At 36.7% G+C, this 13,460-nt stretch overlaps 1 protein-coding gene across 3 annotated transcripts; it reads right to left on the bottom strand.

The window, feature by feature from the left end:
- Positions 1 to 231: 231 nt before the first annotated feature.
- On the bottom strand, positions 232 to 12,974 carry LOC132092707 (T-cell activation Rho GTPase-activating protein-like). 3 transcript variants are annotated; one of them, XM_059499058.1, is made up of 14 exons: positions 12,761 to 12,974; positions 10,225 to 10,310; positions 9,715 to 9,885; positions 6,605 to 6,766; positions 5,479 to 5,520; positions 5,195 to 5,279; positions 4,929 to 4,979; positions 4,611 to 4,680; positions 4,241 to 4,389; positions 3,581 to 3,742; positions 3,360 to 3,469; positions 2,858 to 3,038; positions 2,412 to 2,520; positions 232 to 1,693 (listed from the first exon to the last, which is right to left on the bottom strand). In XM_059499058.1, the coding sequence occupies exons 1-14, from the start codon at positions 12,818 to 12,820 to the stop codon at positions 492 to 494; spliced, it is 2,640 nt and encodes an 879-aa protein (XP_059355041.1). In that variant the 5' UTR covers positions 12,821 to 12,974; the 3' UTR covers positions 232 to 491. The 3 variants fall into 3 exon arrangements, with proteins under 3 accessions (XP_059355041.1, XP_059355042.1, XP_059355043.1); XM_059499059.1 differs by having other exon boundaries at positions 12,773 to 12,974; XM_059499060.1 differs by lacking the exon at positions 10,225 to 10,310 and having other exon boundaries at positions 12,773 to 12,973.
- Between the last annotated feature and the right edge of the window lie 486 nt (positions 12,975 to 13,460).

Below are 13,460 nucleotides of genomic sequence, written 5' to 3'. Positions count from 1 at the left end.
ACTATTTTACTATATTATACAATTTAATTATCTGAACTGTCTATTTACATAGCTTCATACTGGCAAGAATTAAACAAATATTCAATATTAGCATATGAAATTGCTGTAACACATTAAATTCTATGTCTCACTAAGTCAAAGAGTTCAGCTTAAGAGTTGCATGTTATTTTAAAGCTGAAGTGTGCAATTTTTCTGTTAAAATACGTTCCCTCTATCCCTGCTTAACTTAAGTGTGTAATCATTGTAGCACTATCAAAACATTACTCTGCTTGGCTTATCATCCTGTCCAGCACAACACAGCAACAATGGTTCACCCAGTTATGTAAGTTTGGGACAGGGCTATCTGACCAGTGGGTGGAGTGTTTGGGAAACTTGTTTGAAAACAATCATTGTTTTTGCAATTCCACTTGCTGATGCTGATCACAAACAAATTGCACACTTCATCTTTAAACCTAAGCAGGAGTTCAGTATTGCTATTAAGAAAGGAACACTCACACATAAGATTCTTTTGCATAGGAGAACTCCTCAAACACAGGCTGACTACACCTGTGGGACACTTGTTCATGCCTCGACTGGGACACTGACTCAGACATGGCCCTCTGCCGGAATGACACCGGCTGTGGTTCTTCTAATCGAACACTTTCTGTGAATGTTTCTATGTATTCTATGGATTCGTTAACTTTGTAATTGTCCAGTAGGTAGTCGTTCATGGATATGGGGCGGGATTTCCTGTCAAGCTCTCTGGCATGTTGGACCGTCATGGCCCTGTACTGCGGAGGGGCCGGTTGTGCTCCGGTTTGCAGCGCCTGCTCATAGGATGGGGGGCTGCATGGCATACGACTATCCACATGTTGGAAGACTTCAATGGCGGAGAGAGGCCGACGACGCCGAACAAGCTCATCAACATTGTCTCTCTCATTTTGTGAGTCCTCTTGGAGAGTTTCACAAGGGAAGACAACTTCCTTCTTGGACTCCCCTTTTTTCAGACTGCCTCTATTAAATGTAAAGTTTCCAAGGCTTTTGGCCCTCACTGAGAGGGATCGTCGGGTCCCTTCCAAGTCTCCTTGGCCATTGCTGTGTTTAGATTTACTCATAAAGGATGAATGCCTAGTAGACTTACGGGGGCTTGCCGGGGATGGCAGGGGTGACGTGGTTGACTGCTCTGAGAGATTTGAGGAGGTGCTTTCTGAGGAACAAAATGATTGGCAGGAACCAGCCTTAGATGTTGGAGAAGACACACTGATTGGCAAGTCCATGTTCCTGACCAGTTTCTTGAGAAACATCTGGGATCTTCTGTTTTCACAGCTTTTGGGATGCAAGAAAGAGTCATCTGAGTTCTGCTTCTTGAGCGGTTGGTCGTCAAAGTCTTCCTTTTCTGTTGAAAAGTCATCATGGCTGCGGGCAAGCTCTCTTAAATCCATTATTGGGGCAGAAGGAAAAATGGAGGGCTCAGAGCACCGCCGATTGAAAGGTTTTGTGAAAGTATCAAATATAGTGTCAGAGGAACAAGAATGAATGTCAGAGAGTCCTAGCTTGCATAGGCCTGGGCTCCCATGTGCCGTCATGTTGTCCTCTTGAGTCTGGCTCTCAGCTTCTACACAGTCACAATCAACATCGGGATCTGTGCTGTCATACGCTGAATCATGCCGGTGGACATCGAAAGAGATATCAGGGGACACCAAGGAGGCTGAATCTGTAGAAAATAAGTAAATGTTAAAGGTCTGGGTGGCTGTGTCATGCTATCAAAACAGTGCTCTGTTCACTGGAGCATTCCAAGTAGCCCAACACTGCAACATTTACTCAAACAATACTGTGAGGGTGGGTCGAGACTATGGGTGATGCTTTTGGTAGATTTTAGACATGCTAATTATATGGCCTCAAGCCAGTCCAAGCTGATCATTAGTTTATTCATGCTAGAATAACATCATGAACCAGCAACAAACCAGGTTTGCCATACCAGCTAGCGTAGCTGCTACATACCATAGGTGGTCATGCTAAATAAACAAGCTAATGCTAAGCTTCCAAAAACTTATGATCTGCCATGTTCCAAAACACAACCTAAGCTTGATTTTCTAACCAGGATTGAGGTAATGCAATTCGATTTGGCCACACTAGGGGTGCAGAAACATCTGCTTTTAGGCCATATTTTTAAATACAAAAGTATTAATGCCAGAAATGGTCTTTACAATAATAGTTTAGTGAGAATCCCATTGAGAGTTGAAGTTGTGGTCAACCTCAAAATCAAAAATGTAGCTCTTGACTGGGTAGATATTGAGTAAAGATATTAAGAAGTAAAATGGCCTGATGTAGCACCCGAAAGGGCTCAGAAATGGTGCATAGATTTTAATGTACATTTGAGAATGATATTTCAGTTCTTAAAAAAAATATATAATAATTAAAGATTTATTTACCTGACTTGTATATGGAATCCTGATCCTCTAAATCTTCAAAAAGCTTCAGTATATCATTTCCAAATACCTCACAGCAATTTTCAATTAGGAACTGGATAAGATGTGTGGCCTTAATAAAAACACAAAAGCAAAATAATAATGTACATTTAATATGCTGTAATGTATTCAGTTTTTGTGCAGCTCAATGTCACAGTACTTTTGGTGTTGTGGTTTCGATGCATCTAAAACCGCATCATGCATACGACAGTGTCAAAAGATTAGTCAAAATGAGACTGAAGAGGTGTATTAAAAAAAAAACACACTTCTGTCATTCTCGCTAAAACATTGATCCAGACCTAAGTTTAGTGCTACAGGCTCATGTTATCAGAACCAAGACAGACAGAGAAAAATTTCATGACATAAAAGATTATTTAGAAGTTTCTTTAAAAAAGGACCAAGTGTCTGACCTTTGCGACATCATCCCTGTCTAGGGGCTGGCTGTCAGGATGCAGCAAGGTTGGAGCAATGCACACTGCCAGGTTCCTGGCATCCATTTTGTTGGTTTCTGAACGCTGACTGATGTGGTGAAACAGGCACACCAGGTGCTGCAGAAGGAGACTGTTTGCTTTGGGCAACCTCTCGGCCATTCTGCGAGTTGAGAACAAAAGAAAAAAAGTTAGGTCCTTTTTCTATGAACCGCTCCTTCCATTTTTTATGATGAGGGTGGAAGAAGAAAAACAGAACAGTTTTTCTGACATTTTGTGGTCAGACTTCAGCTTCTAATTTCCCTATTTTCAAATCTCTGAAGAGTACATAGAAAGTCCACAAAAAAGCCCCGTATCTACCACCTTGCTTGTGCCAGGGACTTTTTTTTTTAACAGCCCCCACATCTCCCGCCAGTTTCTCTCTACCCATTCTGAAATTACAGTGAGTTTACTGCTGGGTCGCGGGAGAAAGACTCCTGCTTACCTCCTCAGCTCTCTTTGAGCATCCTCTTTCCTCTCTGTTTCCAGAGCACTGATCCAGCTTTCATAGTGCTCAAATACTAGCAGGCATCCAGGGATTTCCTTCAGGAAAATCTGTCAGTACATTTAAAATAAAGAAATGATTCATTGTTTCACAGACATGTCATTATGGAATATGTTCAAGAGACATACATAGGCCTACTGTAAACATAGAGTATTATTCACCTTCAATAGTCCAACCAAGAGTGTCACAGGCAGGTCTTCCATGTCCACCTGGGCTCCAGAGTTCAGCTGATCTTTGAGAGCATTCAGTTTTTTGCTGTTGCACGACACTCTAAAGACACCCTCAGTAAGTGGACCCTTCCTGAACAACAACAGTAGTATTTCCTGTTGGAAGACCAAAAACATGAGAAGTTTGAGGAAATCTTCTACTGAATAGAAATCTTCTACTGACTTCATAATCTTTCATCCAAATGACTCACTACACGTCAGAAACAGTTTTACTTTTGAGATGACATCACCATGTCCACTTCACTTTTTCTGCATGCCATCACTTTCCAAGGTCTGTTTGGCAAGGGTTTTGAGTGTTTCTGCAAAAACTACGCTATAGCCTTGGCCATATTTTTGGCTTTAATCAAAAAGATCTTAAACCCTTCTGATTGTGGTCTTGATAAGTTTAGCAAGAAACTGCACAGCGCCTATAAAAAGAAACATTACGTGTGCTCCTGTATTAATTGTATCTGTGGTGCAGATACAGATGTTTTTGTATACAGATTACTTTTTACATGTTCTTGAACAATTTTCTTTTATAAAAAATCATGTGTATCATCATCATCATCAAATCATAAGTCAACAATAATACATCAATACAATACACTGACATACAGTAATTGGTTTTGGAAGTGTGGCATCATCTTGGAGATGTCGTCCAAACAGCAAGTTCTTTGCACTGGACTCAGGATGAGCAGGTACACTTATGTTGGTGGAGCTTCTCTTCAACTTGAAGAAAAAGTTCCTTTTGCTTCCATTCTCTCCTAAAGCCAAAAAATATATATTATTAGTAACACTTCAAATGATTTTAATTTTGTTGAGTTCACCAATAAAGACTTAGTTTTTCACACCTTTGTTTTCATGCACTATTGTTTTTTTCACTCCCACTCAGTTTCACAGGTTTTTTTTTTGTTTTTGTTTTTTCTGGCGAACACGCAACCCAACATGTGGTTTCAAACAGTCATTTTGACTAGTTTAAACTCACCAATAGGCTGCTGTGTATGTGCCTCCTGGTTATGAAACTGCTTCGAGAGGGTGGAGATTTTGTCGTTGCCCTGGGAACAGGCACATGTTTGACATGAGGACATGAAGAAGTAGGGTGTGACTACAAATTACACACACTCAACTGTCCAAACTATGATAGAAATTTTGATTCATTTTAGCATCCATTTTTTGTTGTTGCTGTTGTTGCTCCAGTCATTTTCAAGTGTCATTGGAAATAATTTAAATAATATATATTTGTCAAGAGCATAAATCAAATATGAAGAGATGAAAATGGAAATGAAAAATATTGAGTGCTCACATCTAAAGGCAACTCTGCAGAGTCCATCCCAACTCCACTTAGAGTTTTATTCTGTCAGAGAAAGAAAGAAAAAATAATGTCAGTTCAGTATCGTCAGTACCTTAAGACCCAAAACATATTTCCATACACAGACCAGGACCGAGGACTTATGCATTCTGTGATAAAAGCCACAGAAGAAAAATATCCCATTCCAAGCATTTATGCATTCTTAACTTTTGGAAAGCTGTTCACTTAAGTAAACAAATCAATGACAGAGGAATGCATACCGTAGTATTGCCACTCAGCACCTTCATGAGGACGCTGGGCGGTGGAGAATTGTTGCCTGCTCTCGACCTTGCCTCTGCAGTTTTCCTGCCATGACATTTGAAATGGACTTTTTCTGTTATGCGCATCACATATAGTGACTTACAGCAAGAGGTACACAAAAAACTTTTTTGAGTACACAGCTGATAATACACTTTTGCATCATCAACTCAAGAGATATGCATTTTCAGTATGTTCCCCTTTTGCATTCACGACATACTAAACGACGTACTAAATGACGCCTCACCTGTGTAGAGTATCTAGCCAGTGGTCCTTTAGCTCAGGCAGACTGCAAGTGAGAGAACAGCATGGTGTGAGTTAGTAATCCACAGAGAGTGCAGTGCTCGTCAATGTGTTGTGAATATGAAGAGGCCACACTGTCTCAACCTCTTTACATCAGAAAGGGCAGGAAAGTCTCAGTGAGTCACGAGGGCAGGAAGCAGCATCACAGCGGCAGCTACCACTACCTCATTTCAGAGTGTGGCTTGGCGACAAGTGGAAAGTTTATCTCTACGACTTGCAGTTCACAGATGCTAGGTAGGTTAGGCCTAATAAAACCTGTAGACTGGATGACTATTAAACATACAAAACTAATATATATATATATATATATATATATATATATATATATATATATATATATATATATATATATATATATATATATATATATATATAAGATTTGAAGTACACTACAATATCATTAGTGCCCAACATCTTTAAGTAAATTATAAAATTCATTCTCTGCCACATCATTGTCTTGATTCCTATTAAGTGTTGCAGTATTACTGGAAGGCCTCTGTTGACTTTTAAATCATGTGACTGTATCTAACTACTAACTGCCAATGATTACACATGGAAGATCATCACTGACTTCCCTTTCATGGCTTCACGTACTCATGTTGTGCAAAGCAGCGTGAATGATCTGCTGTTTCTGCTTTCATATTTTTTTGCATTAATGGGTTCAACTTGTTCAAGTCAGGCAAGCTTTGTGTTACAAGTTGCTCTTCAGTGGTGCTACCAACTACCAACACCTGTGGGAACACCTGCTACATACCCCACTTTCAACCAAGTCTGCAAAGAACACCTAATCTTTATCTCGGAATGACTACATAAAGACCTTATACACCTGCTCTAATTGCCCTGTGCTTTGCCTTAATATGTTTACAGTAGCATCCTGGCTACGTAAGTCTTTGGTTAGAAACCTAGTTTCAGCATCAGCAGCATGCACACAGACTACCCACATGCTCTGCTGTTTGTTACATGGTCGTGTGAACATATTCTTGTGAGTGATCAATCATAATCCTGGAGATCTAATGTCTTGCAAAGCTCAGTTCAGTTTATAAAATATATATATTTTTTAAAAACCTTACCAGAATGAGGCTAAGCACAGAGAAACAGACCAAGCCAATATGATAGAGGTTCTTAGATCAACATCTGTATCTTCATCCTCTGCCTCATCATCATTTTCAAAGCTGCACACCCACAGGTCCTTCAGATCAATCCTGTGTTTCAGTCTGTAACTCGCATTTGACCTGTAAACACAGAAATCTCAGTTTTAATGTCTTGCTATGTTTTGCAATATGGTGATGATCTCCAGAAACATGTACTGTGTACTACATTTGGACAGTCATACACTATTGTGTGCAATCTTTTATTATTCTTAATCAGTGAGAGGTTATGTAAGGCATAATGTACAGTCAACTCATTACAAAATAAAGATGGAATTGCATGGTAATTATCTTAACATTTTAAAACAGAAAACCATTGCATATTATGCTATAAAATGTAATGTATATTACAACTAACCCTAATGAAAGGGTACAATAGGGTCAAAAGCTGAAAAAAATTGATATTTGTCTGGTCACAAAATATAATTATCTTTAAATGTCTTTCATCCAACACTTTTGCCTTTACCCTACACTTGGGCGCCTGGTGACATGGTAAATTAATTTAAATAAAAATATTCGATATAGAAATATATTTTTGCAGGGATAGTTCACTCAAAAATGAACATTCTGTCATCAGTTATTCACCCTCATTCTGTTCCAAATCCCTTCTTGACCCAAGCAACGTAGTAACCAAAAAAAAAAAAAATCCCAAAAAACAAAGTCTGTTGATTGAATCATATTCAAAACAAAACTGAAACAACCTTTTGAAACACATCACATGTTTTGAGACAATGATGAAGAAAGTGTGCTTGGCAACATTTTACAAACTATTAAATCAGAATATTAATTCACAAATGTGGAAACTGTCATCGCACTTCATAACTGCAAAGTTCAATTAAAGTTTTCAGTTCAAATCGACAAACAGGTGTTTGGGAAAGTAATGTCAAGTTTTAACATCATCCTCATCATCTGCACCATAACATTAGACCTAGTTTGTACTTATTTTATACTTCTATATTTTTGTATATTCATATATAACAGCTGCTTAAATAGTGAATGAAACTAATGAAACACCAGCATTTACTTTAGATGCCACATTTAGAAAAAAAAGGAAGTAGCTGAATTTCCCTGTTTTGATGACATGTTCATTCCATTAAGATGGTTAAGAGACACTGCTTAAAAAAAACCTGAAAAATAAAAATAAATTAAGATCATCACAAATTCACAATCAACCAAAGATGTGCATCTGCCAAAGAATGCATTTGTGCATTATGTGTGTTATGATTTAAGACTTTTTATTTGTTGTATTTGTGCTTTCAGTACCTCTGATATATTGTTAAGCAACATGTATTGCATAAGCCTCACCATGGGTCCTGTGTTATGTAATTGCAACAGTTTTCTGCAGATTAAAGGAGCTTCTAGTATTTTTAGCATGAAATCTAAGGTCACTCATTTTGACCATTAAAACTCATTAGAGTATTTGAATTGTCTCTTAACTAACTGCAGCTGAGATTATTGGCTTTCTCAGATCCTAATGGGAGTTCAACCATCCAAGCATCCCCTCTGTTCTCTATCACATTAAGTTCAACCAGCTAGCCGATACTAAAGGAAACAGTCAATATAGAACAACTGTAGCAGCCACTGTAAGAGCCATGTGTGCAGGACAGATCAAACCTCATGAAATATCTCGGCTGTGTGGGAATAGATCACACATAAAGGTCACCACGTTTACAAATGACAATGAAACAAGAGCATGCCAGAGCCAAGATTCAGACATGTGCCCAAGATTTTCCAAATTACTTTGTAAACTTTTTAAAATAATTTTGTAAATGCAAACTCTCTCTTTAAAAAATAAAACTAGGAAGCAAATTTGACCCCAAAATATACCCTATTTAAGATATAGAAATGAACAATCTTATAAAGTTTGAATTCATTTGGTGTTTTAAATGGGTATTGTGTAAAATTGTTATGTATTAATTATTTCTTATTTAAGATAAGATTTTGATGACTGATGCATGATTCAGTGTTGTTTGTATGATTTGTGTATTTTAATAAAGGTGTTGAAATCTCTCTCTCTCTTACAAATAAATCATATACAACATTAAATAAACATTATTTAAGGTATAGTCCCTTAAATATATTCTTCTAAAACTAGAATAAAACCATATTATTTCAGGTAAGTCTGTATTTTTTTTATTTTGTAAAACCTGTATCTGTACTTAATAGGTAGGCTATACAAACATGAATGTATACATTTATAGATTTTTTTATTAATGTTGATAGTGCAGGTCAAATTTGACCCAGTAATTAAAGGAGTGGTGAAGATAATATGACAACAAAGAATCATGATTTATCTGTTTGTTTGTTTTTTATTAAATGAGCGAATCATACTGTATCATAAATAAATAAAGGTTCCCGTTTAATATGTTCTTAAAATAAATGTACTATTGTATTGCAAAACACTAAGGGTGGGTTGGGGGTAGGGTTAATTATCTGTATTTAATTAATTACATAAATTAATAGTAAGTAAATCAATTTGATTTATATTGCACATTTAAACACAACAAAGCTGACCGAAGTGCAGAACTGAGAAACCAAAGTCAAATAGAATAAAAATGAAATAAATATGAAATAGTAAAACCAATAAGACAAAATGCCTGGGAATAAAGATACATTTTCAGTCTATTTATAAATATATATATATATATATATATATTTGCAGATTTTTCATATGTGCTGTATGCAATAAGTGCATTGCATTTAATAATTAATTTAAATGTTGAACATAGCATAACATTTTATAACGTAAAATAAAGTGAGGCCAAAATAATACATTAAGCCTGAACTAGACTGTGGGGGAATACCAAACAAAACTCTTTGTTTGCTAGGTGTTTCCCAAATCATATCAAAAATGAAAGCACCAGATCTAAATATAGCGAGAGCACTTTATGGTTTATGGATACTTTTAGTTTGTGTATGAATGCGTTTGAGCAGGGGCACTGCTATGGTTTCTGGGCCCCCTGAACAGCTATTGAATCGGACCCCCTCTCCAATTGCGCTTTGGACATATCAGCAGATTTCACAATTCTTACTTGAGTTTGGCAATGACCAGGGCATCACTGAGGAGGAAGAGGTGTCTTTCCCTGGTCTTCAGTCCATCGGTCAGCTGAGCACATTCATCCAGAATCAGCTCTGAGTGCTCACTGGTCAGTCCGAGCACAAAGGGACACTGATCCACGGCCACCAGACACTGAGCCTCCTCCCTGAAGATGAGAAAAGCTCTCACTATGAACTACCAACTCAACAACTATGACCACAGATGAATTCAAAATAGTACAGTTGGGAAAACCCAATAGTGTGTGGTTGCTTTGGGTCAAAAGTGCTTTGTAAAAACATCAATGAGCAATATAGCACATTAAATATCTAAAAGAAAATCCTATGAATTATTATTCTTTGCATGAGTCTCACAATTTTCTAACCGAGTTAAAATATCGAATCTATGTTTAAACCATTAGTTTCATGGTCTATCTGTACTGAAAGAATATTCCATTTCTCAAAAGAAAGTCATTAGATTTGTATTTATTTATTTTTATAAAACATACCTTATTGGGCTCCAAGACATTCCTAGAGCTTTCCCCAGCACCAGGTTCGGTGCAGAACGTCTCCTCTGAGCCAGACCCCGCAGGTGCTGTATAGAGCAGTCCTTATTTTATTCATTGATCTTTTATTTGATTTATTTTGTTAATTACAACATTTATTTATTCAAATAACTTAACTGCAAACTGTAGGAATAAGAGCAGGTATATCATTGAATTATAAAAAAACGTTTATACTGAGCTGATAAAATTTACTTTTAGCAGTCAAAGTGCTGTATATTTAAAGTTATGTCACAACTGTATGTGAAATAATGAAACACAAAAATTATCGAAGAATGACGGTTTGGTTGAAGTTTGAAACTGCTGCCATGTACAGCCATTTGTTTTGTTAAAAAAAAAAAGAGAAAAGAAAAAAGTATTGTGAAGAATGTTGACTATAATTCTATAGATTCTCTAAAGACTGAAGACTTAAATAAGAGAATGACCCATCAAAGCTTTCAGATAAAAAACTGTCTGTTTATCCATGACAGCTCAATCTAACTAGAATAGGGAACTTAAATCAGGAAATGACCTTCTGCGTTCCCATTTCCATAGTAACCAAGCAGATAGAGTAAACATACTGACCTTTAAAAGACATGCAGGTTAATGTCTTTAAAGGCAGACTCCTGCATCAGAGCAGTATTTAAAGGACATGTAAATACTCTCAAAGCAAGGCCATAAGACAAGAGTCTGAATTAACCTCAATATGCACAGCAGTAATAAAAGTACAATTCAGCATTTCTGATGTTTAGTGTCTTTAACACGGCAGGGATTCAGAGCATTGAGGAAGGAGAAAGTTGAGGGTCACCTACATAAATCATGTTTTTCATGAGGACTAATGACTCTGCAATGGTCTTTTCAGTCTTTACACAACTGCTTTGTTTGTGCACCTCCTGTTGATTAAGGAATGAATGATCACTAGTGCAGAAAGCAGGACTAATCCCTGATCTTTCAAGTGCTGGTCTCATTATTTCTTTTCAAATACATCTAAAATGAGACTGAACATTCTGTTCCCTTAGTAGGACTAGTCTTGGCTCAGACTTAACCGCATTTTACACTCTTTGTAAAAGTTCATTAATCTGAGCAAGGGTCATTTGCACTTTATGCAAAATTAGACCTCCTCTTTCATAATCTTTTCTTTTTTTTATCCAAAACAAGTCACCGATCTTAACCGATTTGGCTTCTTCAGTGATATTCATGCTAAGTCCTGACACAGTGACAATGAATATCATTTTGGTCTTTTAGGTCGCATTTTTAACTGCATGAATGGCATTGGATGAGATACTAAATATCAAACAATGCAAACAAAATGGGTCTGGAGGCATTTTGGATCAGAAAAGAAAAAGGAAAAAAAAATCCTATTCAGTTCATTATGAAATACAAATAGCACTAGAAGAAAGCATGCTACTGGATTATGAAAATACATTTCTAAAGTGATTATGTAGACTGTCAATGCATACATGATTAATTATGCTTTCATATATTTTAATAATTAAGAATTCCCTTTAGTATGTGTTTAATATTCACACGTCATCAGGATTTTTAAGATTTTTCAAGCACAGCATGCATCAGTTATTTAGTATTTATTAATGCAACATGACATAATTACTGAGCCTTCCTGGAAACTTTTTTTCCGCACTATTGAATTCTGGGGCAATTATGCTGTCCCAAACAATTATCACTTGTTCACACAGCCAGTGAAAAACAATACTGTGTCATTTGTATAGCATGGAGCCAATTTATCAGTCTGTCTGAGATTGGCAATGAACTCTTGGCTGCAAAAAGGAGAAATAGGCACTTTATTCATAGCAAAGTCAATATGCCATCAGATTTCTCTATTAGAAATTGTATTCGCCTATATGTGAGTGATAAGTGTATAACACTCAAGTGATGGCAAGGCAGACTCCACTCACAATATCCCACTTTAACCAGTAATTATCACTGTTAGAATTACTTTACTAAAATATAATAATTATAAAATATTCCCTCTAAAGTTGTCTACAACCTGCATAAACGTCATATATAAAATGTAGTATAAAAATGTAGTTATAATAGCTCATAGCTTAGTTAACTGACAGAAAAAGAAAATATTTTGTATAATATTCTTGTAATATTCTTGTATTTTTGTAATATTCAAGTGTGAAACGTGAGAATGAGAAGCTATAGTTAATATATTTGAATAATCTCTTTCTGAGCCATACTGTAGAAAAATGTAAATATTTAGGCATGAAAATAAGTGTGTGCTTGCCAAATAAGTAAAGAAAGAAAGAAAATAATTATTTAATTGGCATGCTAATATGTGTTTTTTTTTTGTAAATAGTTATTCCATTCTAAACACTGGCCATAAAATAAGCCACTTAATCCAGCTTCAGTCCACATTCAAACAAAAATATAATACTGTTATAGTTTATTTCAAAGCTAATTAGTACAAAAATATTTTGTATCATTTACATACAAAAAAAAATCCTAAGAATTTTTATTTGTAATATTAAAAGCTACCCACAGAGTTACTCACTGGCTGTATGGGGGCAGTGGTCCCATCATAACTGCCTCTCCTCCTCATCTTGAGCACCCTTTCAGCAGCACAGCCCGCGTCTAGAGTCTCTCACGGTTTATCCCCAAAGATCCTGTTCTGATCCTGTACTCTTTGAGAGGAGTATTCAGCACCCTGCTTGTGGTCCAGTTTAAAATGAATGCTGGGTTCTCTTGACTGGCATCTCCAGCAGTAACTAATGAAGCTGAGAACAATGAAGAACCAGGGAGGACAAATGGGAGGAGAGAGGGATTCCCCTTGACTTAGGCCAAACCTGCCCACTGTGACTGCCACTTATTCTTTGGGCTTTTTTAGCCATGTTTGTGCACACACACAGCAGTAAACACACACACCGTGAACACACCCAGAGCAGTGGGCAGCCATTTATGCTTCAGTGCCCGGGGAGCAGTTGTGGGCTTGGTGTAATTTAATCAGCATTACAAAGTGACAATGGTTCAATGTTAAAACAATGTTGATTTTTTCTAAAACAACAACAACAACAACAAACAAACAATCAAAAAACATTGGCAATATTATTATTTCAACTATGACTTGGTCAGCTGGTCAGAAGCAAAATAAGGATTACATTTAAGACAAAATTACTTCCAATTCTAGGCTGGCCACTTTAAAAGAGCCTTTTTCAGAAATGGGATTTGATAACACTCCTCCA

This window comes from Carassius carassius, chromosome 18, assembly GCF_963082965.1.
Source record: "Carassius carassius chromosome 18, fCarCar2.1, whole genome shotgun sequence".
Lineage (NCBI taxonomy): Eukaryota > Metazoa > Chordata > Actinopteri > Cypriniformes > Cyprinidae > Carassius > Carassius carassius.
The sequence above is the reverse complement of the archived record's forward strand: the minus strand, read 5'-3'. Positions and strand labels throughout refer to the sequence as shown.